The sequence below is a fragment of the Gopherus flavomarginatus genome, chromosome 4, assembly GCF_025201925.1.
Source record: "Gopherus flavomarginatus isolate rGopFla2 chromosome 4, rGopFla2.mat.asm, whole genome shotgun sequence".
NCBI lineage: Eukaryota > Metazoa > Chordata > Testudines > Testudinidae > Gopherus > Gopherus flavomarginatus.
This window is the reverse complement of record NC_066620.1, coordinates 115,935,679-115,958,375: the sequence shown is the minus strand read 5'-3', so window position 1 is coordinate 115,958,375 and position 22,697 is coordinate 115,935,679. Positions and strand designations below refer to the sequence as shown.

Here is a 22,697-nt window from a genome sequence, read left to right as displayed (position 1 = left end):
TTATTCCCATAATACAAGAACTAGGGACCACCAAATGAAATTAATAGGTAGCAGGTTTAAAACAAATAAAAGGAAGTTCTTCTTCACACAGCGCACAGTCAACTTGTGGAACTCCTTACCTGAGGAGGTTGTGAAGGCTGGGATGTTTAAAAGGGAACGGGATAAATTCATGGTGGCTAAGTCCATAAATGGCTATTAGCCAGGAAGGGTAAAGAATGGTGTCCCTAGCCTCTGTTCATCAGAGGATGGAGATAGATGGCAGGAGAGAGAGATCACTTGATCATTGCCTGTTAGCTTCACTCCCTCTGGGGCACCTGGCATTGGCCACTGTCAGTAGACTGATACTGGGCTAGATGCACCTTTGGACTCACCCGGTACGGCCGTTCTTATGTTCTTATGTCAAGTTTGTATTCGTTCTAGCAACAATCCAGTGCTGCGTTATTTTCACATACCTTACGTCATTAGTTGCTGCTGTTGGGGTAACCAATGAAGCTTTGCAAAACAACTATTGCTCTTGAGTATTTTTCTTTTGCTAAGCAACTGAGATCCAAATAATCCAAAAAAGATGGTATGGGAAACTAGTAAATCAACATTAGAGTATAAAATAAACACTGGCTATTTTTTACAGTGTTTGTGTTAATGCATTGGTGTTGTAATAGTGATGGTTTTAGGATATTAGAGAGACAAGGTGGATGAGGTGATATCTTGTATTGGACCAACTTCAGTTGGTGAGAGAAACAAGCCTTCAGCCTTGCATAGAGCTCTTCTTCAGGTCACGTTATCTCTCTCACCAACAAAAGTTGGTGAAATAAAAGATATTGCCTCATCCACCTTGTCTCTCTAAGTGTTTGTCGTTATCAGTTTAGAACAGTCTGACAGGATAGTTGAAATAGGCGAAATAGAATTCCAAATTAAATGGAAGATACATTCCAACATGGTAAGAACTCTTCTATTTAATATTCTTCCTCTGCCAAAAGGGATTCTGAGTAGTGTATTTGTGATTTGGGTTTTTAATGTAACCCTGAAATCATGTGTGATCAAAATACGTATTGTACTGTACATGGGTCTGTATACCTAATATTTCAACCAGTCTTGGCATTTGAAGTATTTTAATAGAACACAATCAGATAAAGACTCATGTTTGGGGTTCCAAAGGCACAGGACCAATTGGTTTGTTACTCAGGTGTGCTGTAAACCCAGAACTAATGGAATTATTCAGCATTTACATTGTTGTAGCAGGGAGAATTTGACCTATGACCTCTAAAAGTGTATGTGTTTTGTGCCAGTATAACCTATGAGAAATTTTCAAATGCTCTCTGTTCTATCTGATGGAATTGTTTGCTAGATGTACATTACATATATGTACATTGTTAAAGAAAGTGTTGCTTCTTAAGAAGAATTGACATAAATGCTGAGAAGTTATATTGTGCTCTTTTGGAAACTTCAGTTACTGAATTTTGAAATACTTTAGACCCTCAGTCATCCAATTCTTACAGCAAATAATTTTGTTAGTGCGCAATGGTGTAGTTAAGCAATAATCCAAGTGTACTCCATGGGGAAAATACCAAACACATGCTTCATGCTGAATTAGGAGTTCGTCATCTTTCCTGTAACTGTCAAACAAGACCAGAAAAGAGAAATCCTAACGCTGATGAAATCCTTGTCAATTGGACATTCTACCTTTCCTTCATATAATTTGTAACTAAAGGGCATTTTGATGTGTGTTAGACACATGTATTTTTGTCCTTTGGCTGGAATGTTTGCCATAGAAGAATCTTTGGCTGTCTGAATACAAGTTTGTAATAAAGAATTGTGGCATTTCAAAAGCACCCAAGTGACTTAAACTGACTTTCAAAGCGATTTGTGTTTCTAACTTGTGTTCCTAAGTAACATAAGGCCCAAATTTGAAAGATATCTAGGCATTGCTGCACTCAACATCACAACAGCCAACTGATTTAGGATCTTAAAAGATTTAAATCCTAAATCAGCTAGCCTTTGCGATACTGAGCCCAGCAATTCCTAGAAAGCTTTAAAAATCTGGGCCTTAGGCACTCTTGAAAATCCACTCAAAATATCTCTTCTCAGAAAGATTGATTTGCAGTACACTTTATCTCTTCTTCCAGCATTTACCTTTTTAACTTTTCCTATGTGTTTTACTTTATCCTGAAGAGTTTATCTCTAAGGGCATTTTTTTGCCACCTTTACCCACGTTGTCATACTTAACTCGAATTGTCAAACCAATGGGAGTAAGGGAGGATTCAACAGGAGTAAGGATGATAAAATCTGGCCCCAAGAAGACAAGCAACATATCATGGTTCTAAGAGAGTTATAGTCAATGTCAGGGCTGGTGCAACCCATTAGGTGACCTAGACAGTCGCCTAGGGTGCTAGCATTTAGGGGGCGGCATTTTGGGTCCTTCGGCAGCTGGATCTTCAGCCGCCCTGGTCGTCATTGGCATTTAGGCGAAGGGACCTGGGGCACCTCTAATTCATTTTTCTTTTTCTATACAGATCTACTTTCTTATGTGCACAGTATCTGGGGGACAATGGATTTCTTCAGACTTTATTTAATGATGCATTAGAATATGGATTTTTTTTCTCATTATCTCCTAATTGGATTTAGAGAGTAGACCTTTACTTGCTAAAGGAGATTGAAATACAAATGATAAATTTGACTTTTGACACTAGCATATTTTGTTTCAGTAAAGGTTGCCCTGGGTAATATTAAAGACTCTCGGATGTTTCCCATGTTTGACTTCTCATGTCATGACTGGTATCTGCTGTAACAGTGGCCAACACAATGCTGTTACTTAAGTGTTTCAGCCATAACTGTTCAAAGGCACCTAAGTGTGTTTCAGGATTAATTGAGAGGCCACCAATATTTCTGTATACTTTAGGAAAATGAAAACTTGCAAAACCAGTGTTCTGTGTTGTTAAAATATAGGTCAGTGCTACTGCCTGACTGTGTCCTTTGCAGCAGTTTGCCATTATCGATACAAATAAACAGTAGCAATAGCCAAAGAGCTTTTATTGACTTGGACCTGCCCAGTCCAGTGGAAAGGCTGAAATCAGTCCAGACTTTGCTAGTTTCCAATTACAGCCAAAGGCTATGACAGAGATTATATGATCAGACAAGTTACTGTTAGATCCATGTTCTCCTTGAGGATCAGTAAAACACTTGAAAACAAGAGATGGGGTTTGCAAATTTTATTTTTTTCTGGGGTTCTAAAAATAATCTGGTGTTGTACAGCATAAGATTAAGGGCCTGTTAAACAACCAGAGACCCTCTATGGAAAACCAATGGGTTGTTACCAGATCTTGATGTCTCAAATTTCTTAGCTTGGTGGGAGTTCATGACAGTTCCAGAATCTAAGTTCTTTAATGTGCAGCTTGGAATTCATCCCACTATCTGAGGCTTGGATCTTTGCCCTACTACATTCTTTCTGGTATGCTGAAAATGGTAATGCTTGGCTTATTGAACATACCTGAGAATAGCTTTAACTCACATACTTCAAGCCATGATATGCAAAGGGACAATGAATGGCATGGGATTTTTAACTTCTTGGAAAGTAGCTGTCAGATAAAACATTCCTTTCAAATACAGATCTATGAAAAATGTGACAAATCGAAACTGAGCCTTTTCTATTACCTTCTGATCTCATTCTGAATCCTCCTCTCTCAGTTTTTTTTAATCTAGCTGTGGGAAAACTGAGAAGAATCTACAATCCCCACTGCACTCTGAAAGTGTTCATCCAACAGCAGGTGGTATATTTCAGGGCTACATTGCTGTGGTGGCACTAATAGTTGTCCAAATTTGTGTGTGCTTGATTTTTGTTTTTTTTAAGGGCAAGGAAATGTTCAATCTTGGGAAGACATACTGTGGTGGTGTTAGTTTGGGGCTATACAAGGTTCTGTGTACAGGCAGGGATCTCTGGGAAGGGAGCTGTGTGAGCAGCAGAAGAGTTTGCTCTCTGCCTTTGCCTCTGATTAGAGTCAAATCATGAGGCAGAGTTGCTCTCTGGGAGCTGGGCATTAGTGTTCAGCTGGGATTCCTAAAAGAAGGGACTGCCTTGTATACTGGAACAGACCACTTCTGTTCAAGGATTGGTATATGTGTAAAATAAAACAACTTACACTTAAAATATACTTGGAGTCATCACTGATTTCTCCTCCACTGAAAACTGACCTGCAAGGCCCTGGACCTCTGCTACCTCTCAGCAGAGGAGCAATACTAGCGTTGGAATAGGGGCCAACAGTTTGATTTTAGTGCAAGGCACCTGGACCCATCTGACAAACACATTGATCTCAATGCTCAGTTCCTGCCCTCCTGAATGAATGCAGATTATTGTGATGGTCTGTACCCCATATGTTCATCCTTTTTATAAGACCATGATAAATTTCGTACAAAGTATGCATTGTGGTTTTGTTTGAAAACTCGTAATCTCCTGAACATTATTGTCTTGGTAAACTATGTCTGTCAACAGTGTGAGTAAAATTATAAGATTCTACTGTATGACATTGCTAAAACATGTGCCAAGTTTAGAAAAGAAGGCACAAATGGGTTCCTGAGAGACAAAAGGTAAACTGACGCCCTAGCCAGATGTCAACATATTCAAGTGAACTATCACCTGATTAAGTGCCTGTTCTTGGGCAAGAAGAAGGGTCTGTGCAAAAAATTTATATATTGGCAAAGAAACAGCTGGGGGTTCCCATCCCCCAGACCTCTTGTCTCCTGAACCACAACTGGAAATGATTTTAAAAGGGAAAAGAGAACTCTCCAGAAATGAGAAGAGAAGCCCCAAAACACTCCTCCCTTTCTCTGCTCGTGGTATCAAGGACACCTGAAGGAACACTAAACTGGGGGAGAGAGTTCAGCCAATAAAGGTTAACAAAAGCAGGTGGTGAGAGAAACTTTTGCCTTAAATTAAATTAGTTTGCTAAGTTAGATGTTAATTGTGCTTTACCTTTTTTAAATTTGTAACCAATTCTGACTCTTATGCCTCATTACTTGTAATCACATAAAATCTTTCTTTCTATAGTTGATAAACTTGTTTTATTGTTTTATCTAAATCACTGCATTTGGATTGAAGTGTTTAGGAACCTCCATTTGATGTAACAGGGTTTGTACATATCATTTTCTATTATTGAAATGACAGACTTTCTGTGAGCTTATACTGTCCAGAAGAAAAGAGCTGCACAGTACAAGATGCATATTTCAGGGGAAAGGCTCAGCTTGCAAGTGCCCTATTGTTCTTGAGTGACTGGCTATAGCACTCATACAACACAGAGAGAATTGCATGCTGGGGGCTGTTTGTGAACAGACCAGGAGTGGTTGTTCTCACAGCAAAGCAGTGAAAGAGGCACCCCATGTTGGAGACATGGCTATTAAACTGTCCAGATTGTACCCTGGGGTAATGTCACAACTGTCATCGTAACAACTGAATTAACTTTATCTGAAGTGTGTGGGAAGACCAGTATGAAGACCCTTATGTTCCTGGGGGCCATATAAGTGCCTACAGATAGAGTCTCAAAGATTGTTCCATGATGGATTATGGTCAACATTTATTTTTCTATTTCCTACTACTTTCCTTTGGACTCCAATCTCTCTCTCTCGATATGCTTATTGTCAGAGGATACAGTGGAAATGCTACGTGACCTTTGGCCTATGGGTAACAATATTTTAGAAAACATTTTCTTCCATGCATGGCAGTGAAGTGAAAATGTGAAGACTCTGTGGGATGCAGCTCAGGCTGTACCATGCCAAAAGTTGGTTGTGGCATGGTGAAGGTTCAAGCTGAATAGGCACAAATTTCTCATCACTATATTTCCTTCTTTCTTCTTGGTGCAGGTCATAATTAATCCTTCGTATATTATTTACTTGCACAGAACTACAGCTGTGCATGATTATTTCCATGTATAAAACATCATAAAGTTCTCAATGTATATTCTCCTAAGAGCTATTATTGGAATAAGTGAGTAATGTTTGCGGTTCTATTTTGTTTTCAAACGTGGGGAGTAGATTAATAGTTCCCAGTGCAATTTATTAACTTGAGGAGCTAGTGAACAGGAACAGCAAACAGTGGAGTTTTGCAAGGGAGATCTCCAGGTGAAGAAGGAGCAACGATGTGACCCTGGGGGTGTTTGTTATCTGTCTATTGTGTGCTTGCCACTTGCCATGTGCCCGCTTGATTGACATTTATAATGTAGTCTGTTTGGGGTGGCTGTGTGCCAAGCTTAGCAGCCTGCTAATTGAGGCTGAGAGCTTCTTCATGAGGCTCTAGCTTGCCATCCTTTGACCCCCAATCCCTTTAGGATCCCTGAACAAGGGAACAGAGCTTTAAAATGCCAGCTCCTAAGCATCCAGAGAAGCTAACGAACAGGGGAGTTATGTGAGGGGAGGGACGTATATCTAGCTTTCATGCTCCCTCTCTAACATTCTCTTAAACTCAGGCCAATAAACACCAGCTCCAAAATGAAAAACAACAGCAAGAGCAAAAATAATGCCAGCATAAGTCCAGCAGCAGTGTGTGGGCTATCCAGTTTATTGCACTGAATGCAGCATGTAGGATTACCTGCCTGATGGGCAGGTGGCTTATTTGTTCATTTGGTGCAAGCAGCTCATGGCCCTGGGACACTGAGTACAGGCTCCAGAGTGACTGAATTGGTGGAGCTAAGGGAGATAGAGAGAGATACCAAGGAGACCTTCTGAGACTGTGTCTGACAGCCTCTGTGCTGTTGAGGAGAATGAAAATCTCAAGGAAAGAGACCATTAAATGGGAGTAGAGGGAAATGATCCCATAGTTGGGACTTTCCTTCCAGATGATGTCATAGTATCTCCCATACTGAGGATACCCCTCTGGAAGAGCGGACCCATTTTTAGGAAGAGACAGGTAATGGTAATGGAGGATTTGATTTTTAGAAATATAGATAGTTGGGTTTGAGATGACCAGGAAAATCGCATGGTGAATTGCCTGCTTGGTGCAAATGTTGTGGATCTTTTGAGACATCTAGTCAGACTTATGAACAGTGCTGAGGAGGAGCCATGTAGGTATCCATGACATAAGGAAATGTAGGAGAGAGGTCCTGGAGGCCAAATTGAGGCTGCTAGGTAAGAGACTAAAGTTCAGGACCTCCATGGTAGCATTGTCTAAAACGCTTCCAGTTTCACGGGCAGGGTAAGTTAGACAGGCAGAACTGCAGGGTCTCAATGCATGGATGAAACGATAGTGTGGGGAGGAGGATTTTATTAGGAACATGATTCCTTTTGGGAAAGGAAGGAAGGATGGGGTCCACCTAAACCAAAAAAGAACCAGACTGCTCTCATTCACTCCCCTGGGACATGCAGGCACAGCCAATATGTTTGCAGTGCATCTGGAACCTTTTTCCACCATAGAATATGCAGGTGACTAGCTCTGCACACAAATAATGATTCTACTTTTAGTGGAGTCAATGGCAAACCTCCTATTCACTGAAATAGGAACAGGATTGAGCCTATGGTGAGTAAGGTGGGCCTGGAAATGGGTAAGACCGTGCTAAACTAATTCAGCCCATCTTTCAAAAAAACTTTGCTGTACAATAAAGCTGCATAGTGGACAGTGGAACACAGCAAGAATATGGAACAAGCAAAACAACTTCTCTCTATAGAATCTTCCATAGATCACAAGTGAGAGACCTCCTTTCTATTGATTCATACTAGAATCATTAGTCTAGGGCTGCCACTAGTCACCTAGTATTTTGCCAGGAGGTTAGTAAGGGGTAGGGGAATGCAGGGAATTAGAAAGTGTTCTGGCAGGGATATAATGAGTCACTGGCCTGTATTATGCAAGTCAAACACTAGACAATCAAATGGCCCCTTCTGGCCTTGAATCTCTCTATAAGTGGGAACTGTATAATGTGGAAAAATGGAGGGGGAAGGGATACAGGCAGAGATGGTGCTGGGAGTGGAAGGGGGGGGTGAGAAATGGGAATTTTTAGGTAATACAGTGAAAGTGTCATTTAAGTTATCTTAGTCTTGCTGAGGTCAGAATTAAGATTGTTCAGTACAGTGTGACTATGGAGAGTTGGATGTGTGTAACATTACTGGGCTTTCAAAGGAGTTTGTTGAGCAAATGTAGAGCATATGTGAGCACATCTGGATGTCATGGTGTTTACTTGACAGAGTGAGTGGATTGTGATGGGTTGGATCCTAAGCCCTAACTGGTGATTGCCATGCTTTTATAAATCACATTTATGAAATGCCCTTGAGTAACCTTAGTATGCATTAACCATTTTAGGTAGAGTGAATGTGTCTGTCCAGCCAAACAACAAAATTGCAATTAAATACTAAAGTCAAGGGCTGCCTGATTTATGGTAAAGCTGCCCTATGCTATTGCTGAATATCTTCCAGGTTTTAAACACTTAATTAGAAAAACCCACCCGGCATTGCCAAGAAATGGAAAAGAAATTAAACACACAGTGGAAAACACATGCACTAAAGTAGCAGTTTGCAAACTTCTTAAGCTGAGCCCTCCTCTTCTCTTTGAGTTACAATTTTTGGTTATGTACACGGCCCCCTGATAAATATAGACACATACAAAGTATGCTTGATAGCCCACTCGTAAACCTTACAGAGACTTTCACACAAATTAATTACCTACAGCTGTAAGTTTCATATACACAGATACTCACAAATGGCACACCTGAAGTTTGCAGTGCGCTGCTTCTATGTTGAATACCTGTCCCTTCCCTCTCGCGTTCTCAGGGTGGAGGAAGAGGCATGTGAAGATCGCTGGGGGCAGAGCCAGTACTGGGTATGGAGACTGCTGGGAGCGGAAATTAGCATGGCCGTGGCAGATGTTGACACTGACCCAGTGGCCTTAGAACAATTTGTATGGCGGGGATGGTGAAAGTCATCGAACAAAACGGTAAACCCTGTACATGATAGGAACCACTTCAAGCTGGTGTTGCTGTGCTGCCGCACCCCTAGTTCCAGCTCTAGGTTGCCTACTGAGGTGAGGCGGGGGCGGAAGTGTCACTCCCTCCCTGCTCCCCCCCCCCCAGGGGCTAGCACAGGCGCTGCCATGTGGGGCTGGCATGAGCCACTCGGCTTTGTTGCCCTCTCATCCCCCCAATGTTACTCCCCTAGGGGTGTACACTCTGCAGCTTGAAAACCTCTGCACTAAAGCTGTAGCTCGAGCTATTACATTCCCTTTACTGGCACTGTAGCGAACTGTTAGCAGAAAATATCCCAGCAGAGGAGCTCCTGGGGAGCGTGGTGCTGCACCTGAGAGCGAAGCAAGGCCAGCTGCAAACACAGCCAAGGAGACAACCTTCCTCTCCTCCTGCTGGGACTGAAACCAGGGAGTAAAGAGTTAACACCGTCACAGGGGGCCCTTTACCAGGAAAGGCAGGAGGAGCAGTTCCCATCGTCTTCAGCTTGACTGAAGCGCTCCCCCGTCTCTGCTTCACTGTGTCCAGAGCTGGGGGGCAGGGGCTGCGCGCGAAGCCCGGGCACCAAGAGGGAAAAGCTTTCCCAGCCGCAAAGGAAAGCAGCGTGGCTCTTCCTACTAACCACCCCAGCCCCCCTCCTCCTCCCGCGTCTATCTGGAGCCACCTTATCTCATTCCTGCAGGCGCGACGCGTTCAGCCATTTGAGACAAGGGGTGGGGGGCGGAAGGGCACGGAGTGGGGCGCCGCCTCCGCCTTGGAGAGAGGCGAGCAGAAAAGGGGGCAGCGTAAAGAAGCGCGGAGGGAAACGCCGCCTAACCCCAACCCCCACAATGCAAGCCAGCGGCGGGCCGGGAAGCCGCAGTGGCTGGAGAAGGAGAGCGGGGGAAGCCGCCAGGCGTGCTCCTAACCAGCAGGGAGGCGGGGCCGGCCCGGGGCTGCTCTGTCACCCTATTAATAGCGGCGGCCGGAGACAGCCCCGCGGGCCAGAGGCGCGGGGACCATGGAGGGAGACGGGAACGCCAGGGGGAGCCTGCCCGGGAAGCGCAGCCTCAGCCACGGAGCGGAGCAGCAGGCGGCGGCTGTGCCCATGCTGCCAGCCATGGAGCTCGCCCAGGAGCCGGAGAAAGCAGCGCCTAGAGGCAAAAGCAAGAACCCCAACACCTATACAGTGCTCTCCCTGGTAAGAGGCGAGCGAGGTGCTGGGGCTCAGGGACAGGTGCCTCCAGAGGGCCGGGTCCTGCTGCTCTGCAGAGGGAGCCATGAATAGCCACAGGAAGGACCTTAGTCCCCTGCTGCAGCTTCCTGGTGCTCCCCTGCTACACTGGCCATCAGGAGCAGGGCAGCCCCATTTATTGGTTACCCCCGTGAGGGCTGAAATTCTGCAGAGGATTAAAAAAGCCTGGTGCTGAGCAGCCTCAGCTCCTCTGTCTTTGATTCAGCAGGTTTCAGAGTCGCAGCCGTGTTAGTCTGTATCCCCAAAAAGAGCAGGTGTACTTGTGGCACCTTGGAGACTAACACATTTATTTGAGCATAAGCGTCCAATGAAGTGGGCTGTAGCCCACAAAAGCTCATGCTCAGATAAATGTGTTAGTCTCTAAGGTGCCACAAGTACTCCTGGTCTTTTTGATTCAGCACTATTTTTCCCTCAAGAGGGCTTATGCGGAATTAGCAATTAAACCATAACATTAAATTAAACATGTCAAGGTGGTGCTTTAATGTGCCTGGCTGATGTAGCCGGTGTGCCTAAGTTAGATGCACCCAGGCGGAGATGCGAAGTCCTTCACTTTATCTTGCATTCATTTAACTCTGTATTTAAAAGCATCTTGTGCGAAGGGCTTTGCCTTGTGCTTCAACAGGGCATTTAAAAAAACCTTCTGTCACAAGCTGAGATCCTTGTAGTCAGAGAATATGAGGCTGAGCCATGAACTGGGGTTCTACTCGTTACTCTGGGCATTGCCTGGCTTTAGGCCAGCTAGTCAGAGCTCTCCAGGTCCAACTGGGAAATTGACCCATTGTTGACAATGGTTGTCTGCGGTGGGTCAGCCTGTCCTGTAAATGATTTAACTGTTAGGGAGGCACAGAACAGTTTTTAGCGCTACCGGCTCTTCAAGAACACTCCCAGTGGTAGTGTTGAAAACAGGTTCATCCTGCCTCGATTAGCAGTTCAGAGAGAGTGTTACACAGTTCTGTCAGAAATTATTTTATCTTCTATTTTCATAAGTAATATCCTATCTGAAAGAGATGGGGAGGATTCTCCTCCCCCCCCCCGCATCTATTTTCCTTGTTGCATTTAATAGCACGCGTTTTCACTGCTTCCTCTCTTTGAAATCGGTTGGTTTTTCTCTGTTGTGGGTGTTGGACAATACAGCCTGGGAGAGGAAAATAGACAAAACTGTGACTGAAAAATTTGTAGTGGACTAGAAGGACAGATGCAGTATCAGAAGTTACTTTACATTAATTTTTTAAATTATGTCAATTAGAAGTTTATGGTGTCCCTTGAAACCATTTTCAGTCCTGTTTCAGGGAGACCCATTGCGGACAGTGGTTGTTAGTAATGGGTCAGTTTCCCTAGTACAGCTGCATCTCCACTGTTCTCATTTTTGCCATCTGTATAATGAGGATAATAATAACGTTCATACCTCACAGGGATGTTATGAGGCTAAAATGATTAATGTATATAAAGAGCTTTGGCATCCTTGGGAGGAAGGCACTATCGAAATACAAAATATTGCTTTTGCTTGTGTGCGCATAAGCAGTAATTTTTTAAGTACAGTATGCTAAGGCCTACAGCTTTGAGGTTCCTTTTCAAATATATATATGAACTTGCAACCTGTTTGATAATTAGTGCTAACATAGAAACACTGCTGACACTTTAAAATGAACTGTGCACCACTTCACAATTGCCTTTAAAAATCTTTAGCTGTTAGCTGTACATTGATCATATGCATACCTGTCTGATGTGTGAACTGTGCCTAATCACTTATGAGTCTTTTTAAGTCTTGTCGTAGATAGTGTAATTATAGTATATGCTAAATTCACCCCAGAGTTTTGGGCAATTTTTTCTGCCATAGAACTTACTGGCAACCCCACTGGTGAAAAGCCTTGTGTGTGTGTGTGATGGACGGGGGAAGGAGGTGTGGCATTGGAAAGTGGTTACAGCCATGCTCTGGCGTTAACTATAGAAGGTCAGCACAACCCCCAAATTGCTTGGTGCTTGCTGGAAAAGGCTGATGGTGAAAACTTGGCTCACTTTTTTAAGGCACCTGATTCAAAGCAGGGACTTGAGCCTAGCTCTCCCACATCCCATGTGCATATCCTAACCATCAGCCTGTCGCGTATGTTGAGGTGTCTGGATGTCCTCTCACTCTGTCCTGACTCCTGTTCAATCTATTCCACTTTGCATTAATAATTAAATATTAATTGGTCCAGAGAACAAGACACTGACTGTGTTCTCCAGTGGTTATGGCATTCACCTAGAACAGAGGTTCTCAAACTGTGGTCCGTGGACCACCAGTGGTCTGCGAGCTTCATTCACGTGATCCACGGATAGTTTCATTTAATCTGCATGCCTGGGTGGCTGCACACAAGAGGATGAAGGGCCACCCACCTAGATTAGTAGAGCTACGCAGTCGTGGCTCCACTAATTAGGAGCTGGACCCTGGAGAAGATGCACATGTAAGATGAGGTGGTGGCCTGGAGGAAATAGAGGGTAAGTGGGAGGGGGCCGTGGGGGTGAGAAGAGGGGGTGGTGGGAATTTGGAACATGCAGGGTTGTGAGGACCAGAGAAAGAGGCGACTTTTCCTAGCTCCAGGGCTGCAGCTGCCAGGGACAGACAGCCTTCCTTCCCAGCCTCAGCTCAGGGGCTGCTGAGGCAGGGGAGAGAGGGTACAGCCATCGAATTGGAAAGGTAAAGATTACTGATAATAAAATGAGTTGTGTGCTTTTATTTGTAGTACAAAATAATGTTCATTATTAGTAAGTGTTTTTTTATATAGTGCTTTTATCCAAGGCGCTTTACAATAGTTAGCTAATGGTACAAACAACATTTGGAAAGATCATTAAGTGGTCCCAGATGAAGACCCTGCTCTCAGTCAGGTGTCTAACTTGTGTGATACTGGCTATTGCATTATCTATTTTTGTTTTTGTCATAGAAACATTTCATAACATTTCTGTTCTGTCCTTATGCCAAATGGGAACATTTTTTATATCTCAATTTTTTTTCATGGAATGGGAAAACTTTCCCACTCAGTTCTATGCTTACGAGCTTTGCTGAACAAGGATGGACCTAAACATGCTTGAAGGTAATGTGTGCTTAAGTGCTCTGCTAAATCAGAGCCCTATTTGCCCAATCAGTGTTTTCCCTCAGACTTGTCACAGTATTCATCCCTCACTGAGGATTACATACATAGAGAGTCTGAAACTTTAAATGAAGCATTTTTTAGTAATCCAAGCACAACAGGTTTTTTTTAATCTCTTTAAAATATGACTTGCCTTTCACATTTTCTGCTGTTGCTGACACTGATAACTCAGAATGGTCACACAGAATTTACAAAACTTTCTAAAAAATTGGGGGTGATGTTAGACTGAGAAAAAGCATGAGTATTTGTAGCCAAAGGGTCCTGAAAATGGTGTTAAAAATGAGTCTCTCCCTTAAACATGGCTATAATGGAGAGATTGTGTCTCTTCAGTGCTTTTAGGGAGAATATTTCTAGTTGTAGATGTAACAATATGTGCAATGATTTCATACCCAGCTGTGCTAGGATTTTTATACATTTGATTCAGGACTGATGATCAGAGAACACTTGCATTAAGGTTTTCACTTCTTCAGAAAGCAACAGGGCTCATTTACATTCTCCTCTCTCTAGCTACAGGTTACTCCCACAGATGTCAATGGGAATTGTGCATACATAGGGACATCATGTGGCTTTCCCCAGTCACAAGGGTGCAAGGCCCAAATTACAGAAGAACTGCATAGCTTCTGTGTGGAGGGGAACAGGCTATGGGGACTGTACGTGTGGGGCTGGGGTGGCGGTTTCACAAGCCCTTAAGCTGCAGAGCAGTACTTAGCTAAGGTGCTCCATACAAGAACGTACAGTGGCTGATTAAGGTTTGTGGACAGAACAAAAAGTGGTATGGAGTTACACCTCTGTGCACTAGGACTGTATTTAATTCATTGAGTATAAATGTGGGGAGTTCTGTGCTTTGGATGAAAAATATCTCACATGGACCATCCATATGAACCTGAGTCAGAAATGGTCTTTAGCATAAATAGAGGGCCAGATCCTTGGCTGGTGTGAATTGATGTATTCTATTGACTTCTATGGATGTATGTCAGTTTTCTCTAGTTGAAGATCTGTCCCTAAGAGTGAAAAAGTTGTTGACTAGTGGCCAGATCATTCTCTCCACTAATGGACTCAGAGGACTCGGATCAGGGTGGAGGGGGAAAAATGGGGAGAGACACGCTTCTGTGGCATTGTTCCCCTTCCCACCCATTGGTGAAAATCAAGTCTCCATTCTTTGTATTGATCTGTCAGCTGCCTTTGATACCATTCATTATGAGTTGTTGTTGACTTGCCTGCACACCCTGATCGGGCTGCTCTTCAGTGGCTTCATGGTTTTCTTTCAGAGATCTCCCCGTGGGTAATTGTGGGCAATTGTTCCTCTTCCCAAAAAGCTCAAGTGTGGTGTGCCACAGGGTGCCATTTTGTCACCTTCCTCCTGAGTCCTGTACAACATGTATATGGGCCATTGATAAGGTTAATAAGAAGACATAAGGTTTGTGTCTTCAGTTTGCTGGTGACATGCAACTGTACGTCTCAGTCTCCACCAACTCAGATGATGTGCCTCAATCAATGTCTACCAGAGATCGGTGCATGGATGAGCGTGAGCTGGTTGAGGCTCAATCCTGACAAGAATTAAGTGATAATGGTGCTTTGAGGGAAAGAGATTGAAGAGATGGCAGAAATAATAGCCTCTTTGAGGGAATTCATCTACCATTAATGAGTAGGCTGGAAACTTAGTGGACTCTATACCCCTAGCTACTATTCAATGATCATACTGCAGCAGTAATCCAGTCCGCTTTTTGCCACCTATGTCTGGGTAGGTGGCTGCAGCCTTTCTTTTAGGATGCAGACCTTGCCATTGTTACCTCAAAATTAAACTATTGCAATGTGCTCTACATGGGGCTGCATCTTAAAAACATTTGGTGATTGAAGCTAGTACAGACTGTAGTGGCTTGCTTACTAAGAGTGTCTTGCTGGGAGCACATGACATCAACTCTCCAAGACCTTTACTAGCTGCCTGTTGGTCTCTGGGTTTAGGGGCTTGGTTATGACCTATAAAGGTCTCAGTGGCCTAAAACCGGCCAGCCTAAAGGATTACCTCTCTACCCATACCATTCTGATACAGCTCAGATCAGCACAGATCAAGTTGGATCTCTCTCATTAAAACAGAGTAGGTGGCAGCATGCTCTCTCTGAAGCATCTGGCACTCAGGAACTTGCTTCCTCCCACCATGGTCCAAAGTAGCTCAAATCTGGTGACCTTCTGAGCATGCTGCAAAACACACCTGTTTGCTGGGGAATTTGGAGAGGGCCAAGGGTGTGCTTCCCAGGATGATGAAGAGTGGAAAGGAGAGGTAGGGGTGTGTGTGTGTATTGCTGTTGGGGTTTTGTTGGAATACTAAATGTGTAGGTTGCTTAGAATCTTGTATAGGCATCTTTTTAATTATTGTTTAAATCAAATTAAATAAGTATTACACAGAAGACCTTCCATGAGAGCCCTGTGGTGAAGGGAAGGTGTTGGAGATTGCTAGGTCTTCCCCTAGAAATCCGTGAAAAAACATATATAACCTAGTGTTAAGATTATGCTGCCAGGTTGATTATTTTCTTTCCCCCACTGCAATTGGAGATGCACTGGGGGTCATAACCAATGGAGGTGTACATGGGAGGTTACTGTGACTGGGTGAGCCAGGAAGCAGCGCAGAGGCATGGGGGCTCCAAAGAAATGTCCTTGGCCTCTCACAGAGCACCTGAGATTGGATAGATCTTTGAACTGAGTTCTCTTCTAATTCTGTGGGGAAGCCTCTCCAAGAAGGATGATCACACAGAAACCAAAGTCCAAACTATGGATTTTTCCAATCCTGCACCTAAAACCGACCCACACAATGTGTCTTGGAACTTAATAATTTAGAAGTAAGAAAAAACACGTTTTTGAGGAGTCACATTGGGTTTGAGCCAAAAGTCCACTGAAATCATTGGGAATTCTCCTCTCTCTCTACCTACTGTCATTGATTTCAGTAAGCTTTGAATTATGTCCTTGTGGTATAATTGTCAGTTCTGCTCCAGTAGCTCTGATTAGAAGAGTCAACAAAAGCAACCCAGAGGCAGTGTGATGCAATGTTTTGGGAACAGGGCTGGGACTCGGAAGACCTGGATTCTATTCTTGGCTCTGCCACTAGGGTGACCAGACAGCATATGTGAAAAATCGGGACAGGGGTGGGGGGTAATAGGAGCCTATATAAGAAAAAGACCCAAAAATTGGGACTATCCCTGTAAAATCGGGACATTTGGTCACCCAATCTGCCACTGACCTCTTGTGTGATCCGAGGAATGGAAAACCTATCTTACGGGAGGAGACTCAAAGAGCTTGGCTTGTTCAGCCTAACCAAAAGAAGGCTGAGGGGAGATACAATTGCTCTCTATAAATACATCAGAGGGATAAATACCAGAGAAGGAGAGGAATTATTGAAGTTAAACCCCAATATGGACACAAGAACAAATGGATGTAAACTGGCCATCAAGTTTAGGCTCGAAATGAGATGAAGGTTTCTAGCCATCAGAGGAGTGAAGTTCTGAAACAGCCTTCCAAGGGAAGCAGTGGGGGCAAAAAACCTACCTGGCTTTAAGACTGAGCATGCTAAATTTATGGAGGTAATGGTATGATGGGACTGCTACAATGGCATGTGGCCAATTAGCAACTGCCAGGAGCCAAAATCCCCAACTGCTGGAGATGGAACACTAGATGGGGAGAGCTCTGAGTTACTACAGAGAATTCTTTCCCAGGTATCTGCCTGATGGGTCTTGCCCACGTGCTCAGAGTTTAACTGATTGCCGTATTTGGGGTCGAGAAGGAGTTTCCCCCCAGGTCCAATTGGCTGAGACCTTGGGGATTTTTCACCTTCCTCTACAGCAAGGGTCACGGGCCACTTGCAGATTTAAACTACTGTAAATAGTGAATTCTAACTTGAAGTGTTTAAACCATGATTTGAAGACTTCAGTAACTCAGCCAGAGGTTAGGGGTCTATTATAGGAGTGGGTGAAGTTCTGTGGCCTGCAGCGTACAGGAGATTGGACTAGATGATCACAATGATCCCTTCTGACTTTAAAGTCTGTGAGTGAGTCTATGAATCTTGGGCAAGTCACTTCTCCTCTGAGAATCTGTTTCCACTCCTGTCCTGTGTCTGTCTTGTCTTTTTTTGCTGTAAATTCTTTTGGGCAAGGACACTCTTACTATGGGTTTGTACAGTACCTAACACAATGGGCTTTCTGGTGGCCCTTTCAGGGGCTACTTATAGCTCAGTGGTTTGAGCATTGGCCTGTTAAACACAGAGTTATGAATTCAATCCTTGAGGGAGCAAAAAATTTAAAAAAAAAATTGAGGGGATCTGGGGCAAAAATCTGTCTGGGGATTAGTCCTGCTTTGAGCAGTAGTTGGACTGGATGACCTCCTGAGGTCCCTTCCAATCCTGATATTCTATGAAGATGGTAACCTGAGTAATTCCATGTAGTTTGTGCACATATACATAATAATAGTAATGTGGTTGATATCCACAAAATTTCTAAAGGATGCCTCTGAAAAGTAATAAGTAGGCAAAACAGAAGGTCAGAGTAACTAATGCTGGGATACCAAATGGAGTTCAAAATCACTATTTCAGACTACCCATTGAACCTCCATGATATGCTGAATTTTGAAATTCTATGTGCTCTTGTTGTGGGGGGGTCTCAGTTTTAAAATATTGCTGGTCTTCCTGAAGTATTCTTTTATTTTGCAAGTAAGGTGAATAGCAATATGTGGGAACAAGGACAGTATGTAATAATTTTTTGCCTTTGTTTTTGCAACATTACAACTTTCCTGCTTCGACAATAATTTTTATGTTTGTTTTAAAGGTGTTCATTTTTTATTGTAAAAAAATAAATTAAAAGTACTAGTTTCAAATTGAATGGGTCCGCTGATTCCTTTTTTTATTATATCCCCCAACATGTCTACATACACTGTTACCCACTCTATTTAATTAAAATGAGAAAATCTTAACTTTTAGGAGTTTTAAGAACACTGTAACATTTTTTATTTTGTTTTTCTGGTAATCTCATTTTCCAAAGGTGGCTTTGAATAATACAGCCTATAGAATTTGTTTTAGCTCCTTATTAAGCTTATAGCAATCGTGTGTGTGTGGTGTACAATTTCTATACTTTTGGATAAGAAGGTGTGTGTGTGTGTGTGTGTGTGTGTGTGTGTGGTGGGTATTGGAGTAGGGTGTTGGAGACACAAGAAGTTAAGAAGGAGTAATCTTTCTCCTTCAGAGCAGGGAAAATCTAGGAAAGCTAATTTTTCCTCTAAGTTATGACCCTTTTTTAGCTCTATATTTATTTTTCAGTTTTTACTTGCTCAAATGAAATAACTATCCCACATATCTGATGGTAGAGGGCAAGTACTGATGCAAAATTGAAACATAATTTGAAGGAATACTGCTTGGAGCTGAGACCTTGTTTATATTCAGAAAGTTGACTGGTTCATTGGATAGGGTATTAGTGTGGGTTCAATTTCCTGCTCTGCCACAGCCTTCATGTATGACTGTGGGAAAATTAGTCACTTAGTCTCTCTGGGTATGTCTACACTGCAATAAAAGATTCATGGCACAGCGATGGCTGGCCCAGGTCAGCTGACCCAGGCTCATAGGGCTTTAAAATTGCAGTGTAGACATTCAGGCTTGGGCTGGAGCCCGGGCTCTAACACCCTGTGAGGTGGGAGGGTCTCAGAGGCCAGGCTCCAGCACAAGCCTGAACGTTTACACTGCTATTTTTGACCCTGCAGCTGGAGCCCTGTGAGCATTAGCTGACCATCTGACCTGGTCTCTGAGACTTGGTGCTGCTGTTCTTTTGTCTCAGGATAGCCATATCCACTGTGTCTCAGTTCCTTATCTGTAAAATAGGGGCAACAGACATTTTCTATCTCAAAGGGGTGCTGTGAGGCTCTTAGATACCAGAGTAATGGAGTCCATATAAATATTTTGCTTTGCTATACCTGCATTAGGGGTTATAATTAGATACACTGCTGCAACTTTTCTAATATAGGTGAGGTCTGAAAGAGGTAAAAATCTAGTTCATGCAAGGCTTGCTTCTGGTTTATTGCTGACTCAAATTCTTCCTTCGAGTAACACTACTGACATGAGTGGAAACACACAAGGGGTGAATTGTTCCAGTTTGTTTTGCCATGGAAGCTGGATATCTGCTGAATTAGGTAAAAATTACAAAGAATAACAACATAGTTGTGGGAGCATGCTCAAAATTCTTCAAGGTTTTTCAGAACTTTACTGCTCACTTGCCACTAGCCATCAGTACGTGCTCCAAATAAACAGTATGGGTGAATTAAATGGGAGTATTAACATTAACTTCAATGGGGCAAGGACTTCTCTCCATATTTTTACAGAAGCATTCCTAGCTAGATGATATGAATTAGGATATGAGGCCAGTTCCAAGTTAGTGTGTTTAACATTTTGAACATATAAAGCACTATATAAGCATTATTATTATGGTTACAAATAGGTTGGGTAAACCTTACAAAGTAACTTTCGTGAACATTAGTTCAAATAAAGAATGCAAAATTCAGTGGCATTTCCAATCTCTTGTGATTATTCAGATGAGCTGCCAGACAAAATGTCACAAATATTAATGCAAATACATATTTACAGTAACTCCTCGCTTAACATTCATAGAATCATAGAATATCAGGGTTGGAAGGGACCTCAGGAGGTCATCTAGTCCAACCCCTGCTCAAAGCAGAACCAATTCCCAACTAAATCATCCCAGTCAGAGCTTTGTCAAGCCTGACCTTAAAAATTCCTAAGGAAGGAGATTCCACCACCTCCCTAGGTAACCCATTCCAGTGCTTCATCACCCTCCTAGTGAAAAAGTTTTTCCTAATATCCAACCTAAACCTCCCCCACTGCAACTTGAAACCATTACTCCTTGTTCTGACATGAGGTACCACTGAGAACAGTGTAGATCCATCCTCTTTGGAACCCTCTTTCAGGTAGTTGAAAGCAGCTATCAAATTCCCCCTCATTCTTCTCATCTGCAGACTAAAGAATCCGAGTTCCCTCAGCCTCTCCTTGTAAGTCATGTGCTCCAGCCCCCTAATCATTTTTGTTGCCCTCTGCTGGACTCTTTCCAATTTTTCCACATCCTTCTTGTAGTGTGGGGCCCAAAACTGGACACAGTATTCCAGATGAGGCCTCACCAATGTCGAATAGAGGGAAATGATCACGTCCCTTGATCTTCCGGCAATGCCCCTACTTGTACAGCCCAAAATGCCGTTAGCCTTCATGGCAACTAGGGCACACTGTTGACTCATATTTAGCTTTTCGTCCACTGTAACCCCTAGGTCCTTTTCTGCAGAACTGCTTCCTAGACATTCGGTCCCTAGTTTGTAACAGTGAATGGGATTCTTCCATCCTAAGTGCAGGACTCTGCACTTGTCCCTGTTGAACCTCATCAGGTTTCTTTTGGCCCAATCCTCTAATTTTCTAGGTCCCTCTGTATCCTATCCCTACCTTCCAGCATATCTACCACTCCTCCCAGTTTAGTGTCATCTGCAAACTTACTGAGAGTGCAGTCCATGCCATCCTCCAGATCATTAATGAAGATCTTGAACAAAACCAGCCCCAGGACCAACCCTTGGGGCACTCCGCTTGAAACCGGCTGCCAACTAGACATGGCGTCGTTGATCACTACCCGTTGAGCCCAACGATCTAGCCAGCTTTCTATCCACCTTATAGTCCATTCATCCAGCCCATACTTCTTTAACTTTCTGGCAAGAATACTGTGGGAGACCGTATCAAAAGGTTTGCTAAGGTCAAGGAATTGCTTTCCTCTCATCCACAGACTCAGTTATCTCCTCGTAGAAGGCAATTAGGTTAGTCAGGCATGAGTTGCCCTTGGTGAATCCATGCTGACTGTTCCTGATCACTTTGCTCTCCTCTAAGTGCTTCAGAATTAATTCCTTGAGGACCTGCTCCATGATTTTTCCAGGGACTGAGGTGAGGCTGACTGGCCTGCAGTTCCCCGGATCCTCCTTCTTCTCTTTTTTAAAAATGGGCACTACATTAGCCTTTTTTCAGTCATCCAGGACCTCCCCCAATCGCCATGAGTTTTCAAAGATAATGGCCAATGGCTCTGCAATCACATCCGCCAACTCCTTTAGCCCCCTCGGATGCAGCACATCTGGCCCCATGGACTTATGCTCATCCAGTTTTTCTAAATAGCCCCGAACCACTTCTTTCTCCACAAAGGGCTGGTCACCTTATGCCCATACTGTGCTGCCCAGTGCAGCAGTCTGGGAGCTGACCTTGTTTGTGAATACAGAGGCAAAAAAATAATTAAGTACATTAGCTTTTTCCACATCTTCTGTCACTAGGTTGCCTCCCTCATTCAGTAAGGGGCCCACACTTTCCTAAGACTGACTTCTTGTTGCTAACATACTTGAAGAAACCCTTCTTGTTACTCTTAACATCTCTTGCTAGCCGCAACTCCACGTGTGATTTGGCCTTCCTGATTTCACTCCTGCATGCCTGAGCAATATCTTTATACTCCTCCCTGGTCATTTGTCCAATCTTCCACTTCTTGTAAGCTTCTTTTTTGCATTTAAGATCAGCAAGGATTTCACTGTTAAGCCAAGCTGGTCGCCTGCCATATTTACTATTTTTTTTCTACACACTGGGATGGTTTTTTCCTGCAACGTCAATAAGGATTCTTTAAAGTACAGCCAGCTCTCCTGGACTCCTTTCCCCCTCATGTTATTTTCCCAGGAGATCCTGCCCATCAGTTCCCTGAGGGAGTCAAAGTCTGCTTTTCTGAAGTCCAGGGTCTGTATTCTGCTGCTCTTTTTTCATCCTTGTGTCAGGATCCTGAACTCAACCATCTCATGGTCACTGCCTCCCAGGTTTCCATCCACTTTTGCTTCCCCTACTAACTCTTCTCTGTTTGTGAGCAGCGGATCAAGAAGGGCTCTGCCCCTAGTTGATTCCTCCAGCACTTGAACCAGGAAATTGTCCCCTACACTTCCAAAAACTTCCTGGATTGTCTGTGCACCACTGTATTGCTCGGTGATTAAAGTCTCCCATGAGAACTAGAGCCTGCAATCTAGTAACTTCTGCTAGTTGCTGTTAGAAAGCCTCATCCACCTCCTCCCCCTGGTCTGGTGGTCTATAGCAGACTTCCAACACAACATCACCCTTGTTGCTCACACTTCTAAACTTAATCCAGAAACTCTCAGGTTTTTCTGCAGTTTCATACCGGAGCTCAGAGCAGTCATTCTGCTCTCTTACATATAATGCAACTCCCCTACCTTTTCTGCCCTGCCTGTCCTTCCTGAACAGTTTATATCCATCCATCACAGTACTCCAGTCATGTGAGTTATCCCACCAAGTCTCTGTTACTCCAATCACATCATAGTTCCTTGACTGTGCCAGGACTTCCAGTTCTCCCTGCTTGT

At 43.5% G+C, this 22,697-nt stretch overlaps 1 protein-coding gene across 4 annotated transcripts in view; it reads left to right on the top strand.

Moving 5' to 3' along the window:
* The first annotated feature begins 9,650 nt into the window (after positions 1-9,650).
* ENPP1 (ectonucleotide pyrophosphatase/phosphodiesterase 1) overlaps positions 9,651-22,697 on the top strand; it is a 75,266-nt gene continuing 62,219 nt past the window's right edge. For 3 of the 4 annotated variants that reach the window (XM_050949534.1, XM_050949532.1, XM_050949536.1), the window contains exon 1: positions 9,841-10,107. In XM_050949534.1, coding sequence (XP_050805491.1) covers positions 9,928-10,107 — 180 coding nt within the window. In that variant the 5' untranslated portion in view covers positions 9,841-9,927. Of the gene's footprint in view, positions 10,108-22,697 lie in introns of all 4 variants that reach the window. The other variant, XM_050949535.1, reaches the window with a different exon arrangement.